The 16,754-nt window shown below is 42.4% G+C and overlaps 1 protein-coding gene across 2 annotated transcripts; it reads right to left on the reverse strand.

The window, feature by feature from the left end:
- Positions 1-403: 403 nt before the first annotated feature.
- Positions 404-15,727, reverse strand: dhx38 (DEAH (Asp-Glu-Ala-His) box polypeptide 38). 2 transcript variants are annotated; one of them, XM_052063761.1, is made up of 27 exons: positions 15,105-15,727; positions 14,666-14,991; positions 14,240-14,415; positions 14,009-14,146; positions 13,151-13,313; positions 12,859-12,977; positions 12,659-12,732; positions 11,920-12,075; positions 11,692-11,853; positions 11,493-11,600; positions 11,185-11,306; positions 10,911-11,048; positions 10,636-10,822; positions 9,851-10,036; positions 9,600-9,740; positions 9,405-9,515; positions 8,178-8,294; positions 7,940-8,047; positions 7,739-7,851; positions 7,449-7,657; positions 6,258-6,412; positions 5,299-5,454; positions 4,878-5,012; positions 4,598-4,723; positions 4,420-4,515; positions 3,882-4,000; positions 404-708 (listed from the first exon to the last, which is right to left on the reverse strand). In XM_052063761.1, the coding sequence occupies exons 1-27, from the start codon at positions 15,105-15,107 to the stop codon at positions 627-629; spliced, it is 3,726 nt and encodes a 1,241-aa protein (XP_051919721.1). In that variant the 5' UTR covers positions 15,108-15,727; the 3' UTR covers positions 404-626. The 2 variants fall into 2 exon arrangements, with proteins under 2 accessions (XP_051919721.1, XP_051919720.1); XM_052063760.1 differs by having other exon boundaries at positions 14,240-14,418; positions 15,105-15,726.
- Positions 15,728-16,754: the final 1,027 nt, after the last annotated feature.

Here is a 16,754-nt window from a genome sequence, read left to right on the forward strand (position 1 = left end):
CACCATGTTGAGTTTGTGTGCGTCACGTTCCCAAGGTCATCCAAACAAGAAAGTAAAAAACTACTGTCAGCGTGAATATAACATTGTTGACGTTTAATCTGTTGTGGAGGTGTTGCAAAGCTTTTTCATGTAGTAAAAACATGGTTAAAAAAAATAGAGCAGGCAAAGGTAACTGAACGTGAGAAAACAAGTGTGGCTACACTTGTGGCACAAGTACAATGTGAATAGTACTTGAATGTGTGGAGGAGCTCTTTATGACAACGCAGAACGTGGTCAATACGAGGACTCAAAGACGACCAACACGGAAACTAGATCAGATCATCTAACGAATGGAGGCATTTAAATGGATGTGGCTCCCAAATGCCCTCAAGGACATGCTATTTTCTTTCTTTTTTTAAGACAATTATTGTAGTCAATACACAGTAACCTCATACTGTAGCCATCCTGATTTTTTCACTGAAGGAGCTCATTTAAAAAAGAAAAAAAAAGGATGGAGAGAACCTTTTGACGGGGTTTGTCTTATACAAGTTCTCTCCCTAGTGGCCTGTACATGAACTGCGGGTGCATATGGCTGCCGAGTGCTGGCTCCCGTGATGTAGGTCTGAGGTGACCCTCCAGAAGGTGTTTCACAATCCAAATCGGGAAGGGGTACGTCGGGGTGTCATGGGGGCCTCTTCACGTCTCCCCGGCGTGCATATTCTCAACGACCTAAAGCAGAGAAAAGACAGAAGTTTTGCATGGGCACCTCAACCGCAGGGCAATAAGAGGAGGAAGACGTGTGAGAAGAATGAGAGGAAGGTGAGAGGATGACTGCAAGACTGGCCAGAGAAAAAGACGAGAGCATGATTGCCATCGGGGAGTGATGAAAGTGAAAGAACGAGAAGATGGAAGCCTCACTCTGAGAGCGTCATCCATCTTCTTTAATCACAGACCCTTGACAAGCCCACACAGACAAGCCTCTTCTCATGAGACTTTAATAGAATTCCATACAACAAAAGCTACGAGTAAAAGGAAGACATTTGTTATTAAAATGCATGTCATTGTAATTAAATTTGGGTGTGGGGCTCAAAGGCAGTATACTGTAAATGCACACCAAAATGCTTTGAATTTATCGATCCATTCATTTTCTAAAGCACTTACTAGAGGCAAATGTGAGCAGCAGCTGATCCCAACTGACTTTGGGCGAGAGGCAGGGTGCACCCTTGACTGGTCCACCCCAAAATGTAATTCTCTGAAAATGCCACGGGATGGAGCCAAACCACTTTTTTTCTTATTAGACAAGGCTATGCTGTTACTAACTGAAGCTCCTCCACACAGTTTGACATAGTTGCGTGGTACCAAGATGCCAAAAGATGGTGCTGAAGCAATTATTTTCAGAATATACGGTCTTGTCAGAGCACAAGAGTTTCTTTAGAAAATAACGAGGATGGGCTCCCCACAAATGATCCGCTCATTGGCAAATTTACCAATGCCAAATTACGAGCATGCTGCTCAGCACTTTTTATGGCACAAGAACAGCGATAATGTTGTGTAGTTTGTGTGTGCCTTTTAGTGTAGCTCGAATGGGTTCAGTTTCCAGCTAGTGGTCAAGAAGAGCATCAGGTTTAAAAACAAGGGCCCATCTGATACAGATTTTTTTTTTAGGTCGATAACAATTCAATCTTTGGTGGAGTAAAATTCTGATAAGCGATTAATCAGACAATTAATTACAAAAACTATAATGACTAAAATATTATTTTACTTTATGTCAACTGTTTTGTTAAGCGCTTTGTTACAGCTGCCGCTGTTGTGAAAGAGCTATATAAATCAGCTTGTATTGTATTGTATTGTAAAATAAATACTTTTTTAAATCCATTAATTACAAGCAGAACATTTGACAGTTTTACAATACGTTGTGCTTTAGTATTTAACTTCATAACAGACAAAAATCAGCCCTATCTTTTGTGCTATTTTTTTGAGGCTAGGGTTGTTTAACTGTCCATCTTTGTCTTCTGCTAAAATGTGTTAATGTGTTTAAAAGTTGATAAGATAAGATATCCTTTATTTGTTTTGTTTGTTGTTTTATTACTTTAAATTTACAGCCTCCAGCAGCAAGAATGTGGGTAGAAAGAAGATTCCCCGGACCCTCCATTTTAAAAGAGCTACTATCGGCCAATTAAATTGGCCAAACAATTAATCGGTTGGGCTTGAATAAAAACTGTACCATAACAGTTGAAATATGACCCAAAGATTTATTTGTGGAAAAATATGGTTTGTAGCATAGCACGTTCATCAGGGCTGTCGGCTGAGTTGGAGCAGAATGAAAGCTTTTCACATGCATTTCTAACCCATTTTCCATCACATAATCACTCAAAGATCACTTGGCCATTTGAACTGACTTTGTGGATAAAGCATGGGCTATAAAAGAAAATCAGTGTAAATTCATTTTTTTTTTGCCTATCACGGTCATTCATGACAGGTGTCAAAACATGGCCCTTTGACAGAAAGAAGGACAACATCACCGTACAACAAAAAGCACGTAACTGGGTATCTCAAATATATTGACCTTTTTCTTTTGATCCACAACATGAAACAAACGTTAGACCATTGGCTGAAAAAACAACAAAAAGTGGGTCCTTGTTTTTTGGCACAACATATGCTCATTTTGTAACTTGGAATGCTATTCTATCAATGATGATAATGCAGTAGACACGAACGAACATTGTTGTAATGCACTGCCACCTGCTGGACAGGAGTGAAATTGGCCACAGATGTTGAAATGATTTTATTATGTTGAGTATTCTTATTATCATGCTACTATATGAGTACACATTTTCTTTATCCATTTTCAATTAATTGACAGGGAATTCTTATTTGAGACAAATAATGTATCTTTGTTCGTCTAGCTATGCCAGTGATGTAGAACGAGCCTGAGCTCAATGTTTACCATGAGATGACAGAAGGGGTGAGAAGTATGAGAGGAAGGTGAGAGGATGACTGCAAGACAATTGTTGTATTTCCACTGCGTGTAAGTGAAACTGGAAGCAAATTAAAAGAGTTCATCCTGATATCAGGAGAAATTTGTTTTGTATTCGGTTTGGCGATGTGCTGTGGGGTTTTTCGCATGTAAATAAAATATGTGCCTTGGCTCAATAAAGGTTGGGAAACACCAGTTTCAGGAAATGAACTTTTCAGTTAAGCGGTGATTTAAAAAAAAAATAAAATAAATAAACTCCCACCTCTTCTGTAGTTGCATGAAGACGTGAAGTGTGCTCGGCAGCAGCAGCAGTCGTACAAAGAATTAGGAGGTGGTCACAATGAAGGCTGCCAAGACCGCAGACATTATCACACAAACCACTTGCTGCCTAAATCTCATTCTAATCCCTTTCCTCCAGTGTGATTTTTTACCGCAGATTTCACACTGGCATGGTCACACAAATGTAGATAAACCGGCGCATTAATTAACAATAAAGTTCGTTTTAAAATCTGTCTTTTAAAGCGTATTTCTCTCTGTAAAGCTCGGGAATGGGTGTGAAATTATTTTTTGTCTCTAATTTGAAAATGAAGGTTCCCCCGGTTTCTGCGCTCTACTGTGGCCCAATTTAAATTGCTGTGGTAATGGGGGTCAGCCAGGAGTCAATATTATTTCTTTTTGTCTCGTCTGCGGGGACCAGAGGTGAGAAAAGCTCATCATGAAGAGTGAGACAGTTAGAGGAGAGGGAGGGGTGGAGATACGGCCTGGCGGCGAAGTAGCTAAATGAAACTGTTCTATCTCTGCGGTGCATAAAGAAGTGGGAGGTGAGAAGGGAGATGGGGTGGGTGGCGGTGGAGATGTGGGTGCTGGGTGGCAGGGGAGGGGGCTACGCGCAACCATTGATGCGGCGGCAGCGTTGGCCACTTACTTCACATTGCCGGTGCTCTTCCTCTCCTGCTCCTCACGGCGGCTTCGTAGCTGCTCCTGAGCCAACGCCATCTCCTCTTCCATGTTATTGATTTCCTCCTTGGCCCGCCGACGGTTTTCCTGGAGGTGACATATGCGATAAGAAGAACAATTGGAAGCACTGATAAAAGGGAAAAAGGGACGGTTTTGATCCACCTCTGAAGCTTTTACTACTTTGGGAAGACCGATTAGAAGTACTCCTAGTTAAAAAAGCAGGTTTATTGCTACAGCTGATTGTCATGCACGGTGGGCGACGAGTTAGCACGCCGGCCTCACAGTGCAGACGTGCAGGTGCAATTCTGGCTGTGGCCTCCCTGTGTGGAGTTTGCATGTTCTTTTAATTATGTAAAGCACACTGAATTACCGTGTGTATGAAATGTGCGATATAAATAAAGCTGCGTTGCCAAATAACTCACACCAAAGTGGCTGGTGTAAGCTTCTTATAATTGGCAAAAAAAAAGGGCCAGCACAAAACTAGCTGTTATTTTGTTTTCTTTTACCTGTCTGCTTCTCCCAGCGTGCTTGATGCTGTAAAACATGGGCCCCAGTTCTGCCAGCCACTCGCCATCCACTGCAGTTACACACTGCATGTACTCCTACAAGACAAAACAAGGTGTTCAAAAAGCACATCACCCGTGATAAGGACTTTTCATCCCTTCCATAGTTTAGAGATTTCACCTTGGTAGTCATGACCAGCTCATGGTAGATGATGTAGTCCGGAGTGTAGCCCATACCAAACAGGGAGCTGGTCGGGTGAAGGTGACATGGCATGCCCGTCCTCACATTCACGTACTCGCCAATGCCCTGAGAGCAAACGCATGGCAGTGATTATTCATAATGTGCAAAGTTTTCAACTCCCTCAGACCTTCGAGCTTTTCATTGGGAGGTTTTATCACCACTGCTGTGTCATTACCTTGCCTGTAAACTGGCCACTTATCAAGTCGAAAACAAGACATACCTTGAGCTTGGCAGCCTGGTGGAAGTAAGCAGCACATATGCACTTCCTGATGATGTCCCAGTCTGAACCGCAGGACATTAAGTTCATCCTCTGCTGCACCATGATGTCTTTTAATTGAGAGCGCACCTCGCGCACCTGGCGTGGGACATCGTACCTCACTTTAGCATAATGGACAGATTTGTTCCGTCAACCTTACACTAAATAGTCATTTAGAAACAACCGACAAGCTCAACTAGCCTAAGTTCCTGGCTCTTTCGGAAGAAATGGCCCCAAAACACACAATTATAACCTCTAAATAATGAAACTTGGGAGCACAGCTGTTACTGTGCCGCTCTTCATACAAATCTTCGGCACAAATTGCAAAACACGAGAGGTCAGTGTGCAGCCATTGTCATCGGAGTGAGTGGGAGTCATGTGTAACCTTGCGCATCGCCTTGGTGTGAATGAAGTGATCGTTGCACCAGATGCTGGAGTAGTTGTTGTTTTTCCACTGCGTGTAGACGTTAAGGTAAGTCAGGTGGTCACTCTCTGGCACGGAAAACTTCTCCCTGACCTGGTCGCTCTCCTCCTCGCGACCCTGCAAATACACACACGCACAGCGTATTTATAGATTAGTAAGTAGTCTCCTATATTTGTTCAAACTGTATTAGACTGGAATATGTCGTCTGTCATTCAAAAGCATACAATGACTAAAAAAAGAGTCCAAGCGTAATTAAACTACAAAATTGCATGCATTTATGTTACACTAGATGAAAGATTAGATAATATCAAAGCTGAAACACTGGATGGTAACTCACAAACAAATATGCCTCCAAGGTGCTTTGAGGAGCGTTAAGATGAGATCAAAACAATTTATTAAATACTTTGAAGTGATGCCATGCCATCATCCACAATTTACTTTTGGTCTTCATATAAAAAAAATAATAATATTTAAAAATATATTTAAAAATGTGGGATAACTAGCAAAACCTCCTATGCAACCATTTGGTAAATGTAATATATTTTTGTAAATCTACAATATTTGTCGGCCCACGGGTATTTGTTATTTTTATGAAAGATTTACCAGTCTAAAGGGTTGAAAATGGCTGCTCGCTTTGACGATAGAACAAGCATGCCGTTTTTGGGGGGCTCCTGAAAAGCCACAGTTTGGGAAACTGTCGTGCGAGTAGTCTGCCATTGATTCAAAATAGCAACACGCAATTTTTATGAATAGATTTGTTCACAAGCCATTGATAACGCATAAAAGCAGAAGCTGACATGGGGACAAACCAATTGCATCCATTTGTGCACAAAAAGATTCCGTCCGACGGCAACACAATGAATAACAAATATTTATATAATATAAATATACAAATTGTTTAAAACATGACTGGGTCATACCTTTGGTCTGTAAAAGATGGCCGGCACAGACAGCATGGAAACGATGATGAGAATATCGGCGCTGCAGCCCATGTCGCAGGAAACAATCAGCATCTTGGACAATGCCGGGTCGAGGGGAAATTCCACCATCATTCGGCCAGTTGGCGTCAAAGAACCTAAAAGATAAGAGGATAGTAATTAAGTCATTCATAAAGAATAATTTAATGTTCAAGGTGAGATATAAGCTTCTTTTCCATCAAACGCCTGCTAGCATGAAAATCCAGCACAAAATGGCAGCTTTTTGTTTCTGTCAGCGTACAAGATGGGGGTGAACTACTGACTGTTCCGAATACTCAAGACTAGGAAAAAAGGAGCGAGATCAGAAAACGTTGCCAGCTCTGATTTGGATGATTAGGTGACAGAGTCTAAGAAGCTTACACTGAGGGAGAAGCGGAGCAGCCAGTTTGGGGCAGGTAAAACTTAATCACAGATAATCTGCTGTTAACACACCATACAAGGACTCATTAAAAGTCCTTCCTTATCCCCAAATGCCTAAACCCTTGCAGTACGGCTCAGTGTGAGACAGAGGTGAGGCCCGGCCAGTTGAATCAAACACTGGACCGGTTACCTGGCAAAGACTTTAATGGCCAAATCTGCAACGAGCTCATCAAGACTTGTTTGCAGATGCAGCTTTTATATGAGGGCCATGAATGACGGAGGTCCAAGCAGAAAGATATGATCAAATGCATAGTACAGTTACAGGAATTTAGTTTGAGCTCAAAACGAGGCTGAATGATGACATTTTAGCCTCATGTGTGAAGCCTGAGCAGGTCCCCGGTCAAGTTACAGTCACAGGAATGGCATTCTGAAAATGTCAAAACGTCCAAACACCTTAGGGACACCATTTGGAAAAACAGGGATGAGAATGCGGTTGGATATGAAAAAGGAATATATTTGTTTGAGGCAATCTGCAAAGTCACCACTAGATGCCGCTAAATGCTTATGACGTCAACGCCACGAACCCTAACCCCTCCAAATAAGGCATTTTTAATATCAACTGGAACAATTCATCTCTTTGGCAAGCTATTTTTCACCTTAATATAAACCGACAGTTATCAAAGGACAGTTTGAATGTGAGATTCCGATATAAGCAAGACTCAATGTGAATGGCACCTTTTTCGAAATGTCAGAGAAACAAACCATTTCACACACCAGTGTTATCGAGTGCTCCCAGGATCCAAAGCTGGTACATGGAGTTGAGCATGTTGTCTTCGGGTGGCGGGTCCATGAAGTGGAAAAGGAGTAAATCCTGAACACCCAGCGACTTCAACAGCAGGACCACATTGGCCAGGTTGGTCCTCTGAATCTCCGGGATGGTGGTGGTCAGCATCTCATTCTTATAGGCACTCTGAGTATACAGCCTGGATGGAGAGGGAGGTTTGAATTATGTCATGAATAAGTGCTAATCACATCTCGTCAGTGTCAACAAACAAACGGAATACCTGTAACACTGCCCCGGTCCTGTACGGCCTGCTCTGCCAGCACGCTGGTTCGCATTTGCCTGGCTGATGGGATATACTTGTAGAGCATCCATTCCAATGCGAGGGTTGAACACCTGTTCAATGGGTGTTAAACGACTTGTAACATCGCCTGTTACGTCAGAGGACTATTGTAATTGCGAGCTGTTGGAAGCGGAGGAATACCTTGAGTTTGCAGTATCCAGCATCCACAACAAACATGATACCATCCACAGTGAGGGAAGTCTCTGCTATGTTTGTAGCAACAATACATTTCCGAACACCGTCTGGGGCCTGATCGGGCAATGAAAAGCAATGGGGGTGAGCGTGTTTGAGCACTAGTCTCCACAGCACCAATCCAATATAAGGAAAGGTCACTCAACAAACAAAAACATGCAAGAGATAAAGACAAATTAAAAGAAACCTTTTGGAAAATTTTGGCCTGCAGGTCTGAGGGCAGCTGGGAGTAAATGGGTAGCACAGCCAGAGCAGGAGCGTTATCCAAATCTTCCAATCGCTCCACAATCTGATCTGATGTTACCTACAAGAACAAGGATGGACACGTTTATCATATACCACAACTTCTGTATGTACCTTTCAGCATTAACGGTGCCTTCACAGATGTGTAAGTTACCCATGCCATTGGCACTAACACAGCCCCACAGCATCAGAGATGCTGGCTTTTGAACTTTGTGCCCATACCAGTCCGGGTGGTCCTTTTCCTCTTTGGCCCCGGAGGACACGACGTCCACAATTTCCAAAAACAATTTGGAACGTGGACTCGTCAGACCACAGAGCATTTTTCCATTTTGCATCCGTCCATTTTAGATGAGCTCGGCCCCTGAGAAGTCAGCAGCATTTCTGGGGTGTTGTTGATAAATGGCTTTTGCTTTGCATCGTAGAGCGTTATGGCTGCACTTACGGATGTGGCACTGAGCTGTATTTACTGACGCTGGTTTTCTGAAGTGTTCCTGAGCACATGCGATTTCCTTTACACAATGATGTCGTGTTTTTTTTTAATGCAAAGTGGCCTGCGTTGTTAAAGGTCACGGGCGTTCATTGTCCGTTTTTGGTCTTACCGCTTACATGCATTTCTCCAGATTCTCTGAAGCTTTTGGTGATATTATGGACCATAGATGATGAAATCCCTCAATTGCTTGCAATCGTTGAGGAAGGTTGTCCTTAAATAGTTGGCCTATTTTCTCACACAGAAGTGAACCTCACCCCATCTTTGCTCCTGAATGATTGAGCAATTCAGGGAAGCTCCTTTTCTACCAAATCATGGTACCCACCTGTTCCCAGTCAGTCTGCTCATCTGTGGCATGTTCTAAACAGATGTTTGATGAGCATTCTTCAACTTTGTCAGTCTTTTTTTCCCACCTGTCCGAGCTTTTTTACAAACATGTTGAGGCCATAAAATTCTACATTATTATTTGCAAAAACAACAACAACAAAAAAAACCAAATGCTTTTCAGTTTGAACATTAAATATCTTGTCTTTGTAGTGTATTAAATATATGTATTGTGTTTGTATTTATGTTCGACAAAATGTCCTAACTTCAATGGAATTGGGTTAAAATATAAAATGAAACTGAATTAATCCACAATATTCTAATCATCAATTTTTTTTGAACTACCGCCTTGTCCCTCACCTCAATATCCTCCTGACCCGGCATGAAGATGAGGATGTCCCCAATCAACCCGCTGAGGTGGATCTGCAGGGCCTGTTTCACTGCTGCCTCCACGTAGTCCTCCTGAGGAGTCTAAACACCACCAAACAAAAATCCCCAAAACATGCCAATCGATCATTGCAGTGGTTATAGAACAAAAGGCAAAAGTAGACGTACCTTGCTAAACAAAATGTCCACTGGAAATGTTCTTCCCGGAATGTTGAATATAGGCACGTTGCCAAAAAACGCTGCAAATTTGTCCGAGTCCATTGTTGCTGAAGTGACAATAAGTTTCAAGTCTGTCCGCCGAGAAACAACCTGGTAGCATAGACAAAAAAATAAATAAATAAAATAGAGAAAATGAATCGTGATGTTCATGACATTTTCATGTGTTCCAAACAAAGCAGGCTTGGGAGAGTGGAACTAACCTCACGGAGCAAACCAAACAGCACGTCAGTGTTCAAGGAACGTTCATGAGCTTCGTCCATGATGACAGCGCTGTAGTGGTCCAGGTCGGACTCCCTCAGTGACTCTCTGAGCAGGATACCATCCGTCATGTACTTGATCATCGTTTTCTCACATGTGCAGTCCTCAAAACGAATTGCATAGCCCACCTGCGGGTTACACAAGACTCATTTCTATTCAGTTGATATGCTACAACACATCCGTCCTCTTCCACTAGGTGGCAGTGTTCCCTTGCTTATGAAAGGTCAGACACCCTTTTCCAGACAGCTTTTCTCCCCATTTTCCCCATTCTGAAAGTGGGTGAGCTCGAGACTATCGCAGCGAACGCCTCACCATGGACTGGTGGCCTGCTCATTGCAGGGCGCATATAGATAGACGACGACTCATGTTCACATTCACACCTATGGACAAGTTAACCCAACACGCACTTTGGAACGTGGGAGGAAGTTGGCATATTCCAAAGTGGGGGGGTAACATACAAACACCGCAGCCGAGATTCAAACCCAAAACCACCAGGCTGCCTACAAGTTAAACAATGACGACAATTTTTGACCAATTTTGCTGCAAATTTCCCCAATGTGTGTTATCTTATTCCTTAATAGACAATATACTGTACTGTATCATTTGTAGTCTTCAAGCTATTACTTTTGGACTTACTTCCTTACTTATGGGAATCGAGGGCAAGGAAAGGGCATGGTGTATTTGCCTTGCTTATATGGAGTGGACTGGTACCGGTAGTTTGGTTTACCTCTTCTCCGAGATTGGTGCCTATCTCTTCGCTGACCCTCTTGGCCACACTCATGGCAGCTACTCTGCGGGGCTGAGTACAGCCCACCATGCCATAGCTGGTATAGCCATCCTCATGGAGGTACTGCGTCAGCTGAGTAGTTTTCCCACTGCCTGTTTCGCCAACAACAATCACAATGCTGTTGTCCCTACAAGGGCAGAAAGACATAGCTGACCACAGAACTTCAGTCAAAGAATTTAATCTATGAAGAAAAGTGTCTATAAGTGAATGTGTACCTTATGATGTTAAGAAGCTGCTGCCTCACAGCAAAAATAGGCAAATACTGTCTCTGCTCCAGAATGCTTTTCTTCTTAGCAAACTCACTGCTGGCCTCGCTTTTTTCTTTCATGTGATCTGCAAACTTCTGCTCTGCTCTAGAGAGCCAAGGGAGAAGGAGACCTCATTGAAATGAATATGAATGGTTCTACAAATGGACACCACGGCTCTGTGAGTGAGACGTGGTCACTACGTTGCGAAACGCAAAAATAAAAAACTGCCATAAAGACAGACCTGTAGTCTACTTTGCCATCCTCGCCAACCACTTGACCTCCAGAAGCATCGTCTTCTTTCTTCTGGATGCCCATGATGTCCCCCAGCTTAGTGCCTGCCAGTTCCCAATGTTTGTGCTGTGCCTGAAAACATATTTACCTATGATGCTATGCTGATTTAACATCTAAACACACACACCTGATAGTCTTGAGTCACAGTACAAAAGTAGATGGGGACACCACGTTCTAATAAATGTGTAACCAATGCTCTTGTGTTGGTTACACATTCACGCTCCCATTTTTGTGTTAAGGTCTTTGTTAGCAGCCAACCTTTTTGCGTTCTTTTTGCTCACGGTGTTTACGAACGAGCTGACTGCCCTTGCGGGAGATGATGGCCAAGTCGGAGGTGGCGTCTTTCACGGGGATGATGGGTTCTGGCTGCGGTGACAAGGCAAACACACTTAGAAGTCAAAATGTTGAAATATGTCGCTTGTTTCCATTATGTGAAGCTCAGCCAATCGTGTTTTACCTGTTTGGTGAACACTATTCTTCCATCCAAGAATGGAGGGACCAAATTGTGAACCAGCAAGTGAACCTTTGTAGCATTGTCCTCCTCAAAGTCTTCGTCCACCTCCAACCGCTGCACCACCCCGCTTGTCAACATGCGGTTGGTCTCCCATCGCTCGTTGTCCTGTTAACACAGAAACATAGCCCTGTTAGTGAGACAGAACAAAATAACACGCGTTCGGTAAGGTACCTCGTTGATTTGACGTTTCTGGGCGGATATTCGTTTCTGAGTCTGCTTCTGAAGAATCTGCTCTCTCTTCTTGATATATTCATCAGACGTGGAGGTGAAAGGGTTGTGGAACTCATCGTAGCCTTCGTCCATCATGTACCAGTCTCTGTCGGCTTGCTGAAAACAGTGGATGAATTGGAAGTGGAGACTTTGAGCAATTTACAACGTACGGTATATATGTAGCGTTATCGGTAAGGGATGCAACTGATACTGTACGGCTGTACTCGTACGCTCAAAAGTGCTCTGATACTGCAACGTCAATACCACTTCACAAGCTCGACTATGACTTCCAGGGATGAAAGAAAACACTTCAAGCGATGGTGCGATGGTGCATCACTTGAGCAGTCTTGCCGAGTTCATTTTAGAACTATAATGCTTTGTGTGAGAGGTTATAAGTGTGAGGCAAGACAGATCCCAAATCATGCAAATGGATGTTAAAATGGCAGTCATGACAAGTTGTTACTCTCAAACGTGTTATATTTGAGTGAACCCTATGCAATGTTCAAGAAACCTTTGCTTTTTAAAAAATATTATTTGACAACAATAAAACACACTTTCACCTCAACCACAACACAAAATCGCAAAGTATCAATACTTGGTATGGTTGAGTACTCAAATGGAATTACTTGTACTATTACAAGTGGTATCAGTGCATCCCTAAAGAAGAAAACATGATTACAAGATATAGCAATGAGCCAACCTTTTGATCTTCTTCCCACTGCTCTTTCTCATCTTCATTGTCAAATGAAATTCCAGTCCCACCATCTTTTTTACCTACAATAATCAAAGGGAGTACTCTAGTAAGGAAGCTTTCAAATTAAAAATGGTTTGGAAGACACATTTACCATACTATTGAAGTTTCACTCTATTGTGGTTATTGAGGCGGTGGATATTTGTTACCTTTTCCTTGGGATAAACGAGGTGTGGAACCTAAATGCTTTCTGTCATTGGCCCACTCGTTGTACTTGTAGGATGGGGTGGGGAGGGGCGTATTGTCAGCGTAGCGGCCTCTCACTGACCTGAAATCAGAGCAGATATGACATTGTAAAAGATTTAGGCATCATGTGATAATAATCCTCACCCAAGGGTTGGAAAAAAAGAAACCAATAATAATCGAGTGTACAACATTTTATACAAACCACTACAAGATGCATCATCACGACCACATAATTTCAATATAATAAATGTCTACCTGTCTCTTCTTTCGCTTTCCCGGCCAGAGTGCCGACTACGTTCCGAGCGATCCGATTCTCTTGCAGAAGGTGCAGGGGAGGGAGACTCCCACTGGGAATGCCGTGAACTGACATAGCCACTGTCATCTTCTTCCCAGTTGGAGCGGGAAGGTGTAGAACCATCTGTTTTGAAGAAAACAAAAATCTTTTAAACTATCTCCTTGTTTTCAGTATGTTGTCCATAATATAAGCTTATAATTGTCGTCACTTTATATCGTGAATGGAATTTATATACCAGCTACTGTATCCTCAATTTTGGGAAGGAGTATGCCATTTTTCTACTCAGTTAAAATAATATCAGCATTATTGTTGATGCAAATTTCGAACAGCCCAGCCAGTTTTTTGTCAATTGCACAAGTGCATCTTTACAGTCATGTATACTGTATATGGAAAGTCGTTTCAGCATTTATAGGATTTGCTAATCCTTGAAGTCCAGTTTTAGGCCCATCCACTAGAATGCTGATTGTCCTCACTATGAAGATAACTTTGGCATTCTAGGAGGACAACCACACCTTACTCGAGAGGCAGAACTGAAACAGTTGACAGCTGTGTGGTACATGTTAATACTCGTGACCTTATAAAATTCTGATAGGTACTAGTACTTCACTAGCACTAGTAAGACACCGTCATTCTCCTGGTGCACCCTCGTCAATTTATTAGTGAGCCAAATTGTCTTGCTGGTGAGGACAATGAGCGCTTATTACATGGACCTGGACATCAAGGTCAAATGTCATCATGTTGCTTTCCATCATCATAAATATTTTGCAATATTGCACACATCAAGTGCGAAAAATGAGACTACGACAAACAAAATCTACCTCTCGGACGTTGTTGTGGCGTTTGCGGTTCATCCCGCCTGCTACCCCGGCTGATGCGATCTGACCAGCCATCTTTCTGTGAGCGCTCACTCCGCTCACTGCGGTGCAAACGCTCTGAGCGGCTGCTGGAACTGCCATCTGGTGTATTCCACAAGAAAAAGAAATGTTAGTGTCACAGCTAAAAGCTGAGAATCAGCAGCGAAAAAATGTAAGATTTCTTTTTGGAATCACCCTTTTCACTCCGCCGATCTCTGTTCTTATCTTTGTTTCTGTTCCCGTCATCTTTCGAGGAGATGTAGACACCCTGCTCACGTCTGTCTTTTTCTCTCTGCTCGTGTCGGCGACGGAACTCCTCACTGACTCCTCCAGGGCTGGAGGGAGTCTCTGAGCCACTGGTACGGTATTTCCTGCTGGCATGTGAAAAGAAAATGATTATTTATATAGTCATTTACAGGTTGTACATTTAATGTTCAAAGTTTTCCTTCCTTTGATTATATTGCCCATTTCAATGTGTGCAATTATCACAAGAGGTTTAACAGTGTTTTTTTTGTGTGTTTTTTATAAGGTTACAAGTTTCCTAATTTAAATGATGATAGTTCAGTTGATTCTATTTAAGCATCACATGAGACAACAATGGCTCAGGTTTAATGCACTTACTTCTCTTTTTTATCTTGTGTATTCTTCTCATCATCTTCATCATCAGAACCAGAATCACTTTTGCTTTCCTCCCAGTCCTTGTATGAGGAAACCCTGGATTTTTTTCTAGCTACGTCCTCACCACCAGCTTCACTCAATTCTTTACTCTCTCGCTCTTTCCTTTTCTGTGCCGCCAGCAGATCCAAGCCGAGCAGAGAGTTGCGCGGGGTCGGTGCCCGGAAAACATGATCTGCAGCCGCGCTCTTCTTCTTGACTATCAGTCCTCCAACTTCGATTTTTGAATTGGTCCCCTCCAATCTATGCATTGAATCATCGTCATCCATTATCTGTGAGGGATAATGAATGGTTTAAGTCTAATGCAACCTATGATGAAACGTATTGTGTACTGAGGAGCCGACGTTCAATCATACTGTATATGACATTCGTGACAATGACGTACCATGAAACTTACCAAAGCGTGGCGATCCCCTGCTAGCTGGTTAGCTACCAGCCCTGACAGGGGAAAAACGACAAAATGCTCAAAGTGGGATGTTTTTTTCTAAAATCAGCAAGCCTGCGTGGCTGCTCAAGAAACAATTATTTTGACAACACGTTCATCAACCGAACGTAACTGTTTACAGAGAAAACCGCCGCCATTGTTCGTCTCTCTTCTTCGAATAGAATGTCATCACACTGAGCAGTTTTAGTCCAATGCTGCCCCCACTGTTTTGGTGGTGAACCCACCTAAAATGGTGACTAGTGCTTCTTCGTTTAAAAATTCCTTTACCCTCTTTTGAAGGAGCTCTATGGCCTAATTGGAGACAAGCCAATATAATTCTGATCAACGAGTGCACTGATTATTCTTTCAACAGGATTATGTACATAAATACAATCAATAGAATATTACTTTCTAATTAAAATATAGATTTAGTTGTCATGCAAGAGGATGCTGAGAAACTGAAATCTTAATCTCGCGATCACGGCATGCATGACATCGTTCACTCACAAAACCAGTTTGAATGTAAGGAAGCAACTGCACTTTTTCTACAGCCGGTCGTTTGTTGACTGGGGAGTAACACACACATCCAGAGGACATGGCTCAATTCTGCCATCCCATGAGTCTTTTTTTTCTTTCTTCACTTTATCTTTTTCTTATTTCACTTTATCACCGGCTCTTGTCGCTATTCATATCTCTTCTGGAATGCATTCTTCCCCAGAAGGACATTGGCTCGCTCTCTCCGTGCCAGGGTGAAGCTCCTGGTGGATGTAGCATCATAGACAAACGGCAGAAGTCCAATAACACCAATACTGTACTCCCCACACAATAGAATACCACAACCAAAACGTTTCAATGGTGCATCGGCCCTGCATGATGCAAAAATGATGGATAATGTTAAATAAGGGAGAACCCGAAAGAGCTATTTTCCTGATTTCGCCAGAGGCGTGGTTAAAAGGATTCCAGTGTTTAGGATGATTTCTGGCAATTGTCTATTTCTATAAACTCCAAAGTTAGCCGCACAAGAACCTCACAGTGTATCCACCTATTTCTAATCTGTAAATCATTACAGTATGAGAATTTTATGACTATCTCGTCAGACGAGTCGTCATGCTCTGCTTCATCATGCTTACATAAGCAGCCAAATTTTCTTTGTAGTCTTTTGTTTGTAATCATCAATAATGTGTTAAGATAAGAAAAAGATAAGAAAAACCTTTATTAGTCTCACAATGGAGAAATTCGCAATTCACAGCAGCAAAGTTATGAAAGTAAGAAGTAGAACAACAAAATAAAGGAGCTGCTGGAAAGGCAGCCACTCTCGCGGCGCCATTTTGAAGTCAAAATAACACAAGACAACACATAGGACACAGACAGTCGTTCAATCTTCATCAATTTTCTGCATACACTTTGTTGTCTGAAGCAGTTCTAGATGAAAGAGGAGAGGATCAAAGTGTCCTTTCACCAGTGGATCAGAGACATCATGCTGAAAAATGTGCACACGTCTGCTACAAGCAAAGTTTTGAAAGCAAACAAAAAGCTGTAGCGTCCATTGACGAAAAGAGATTAGTTCACTTCTCCTGTCCCACATAATCCGCTTCAAACTCCAAGCCGCGA

This window comes from Hippocampus zosterae, chromosome 4 (assembly GCF_025434085.1).
Source record: "Hippocampus zosterae strain Florida chromosome 4, ASM2543408v3, whole genome shotgun sequence".
Classification (NCBI taxonomy): Eukaryota; Metazoa; Chordata; class Actinopteri; order Syngnathiformes; family Syngnathidae; genus Hippocampus; species Hippocampus zosterae.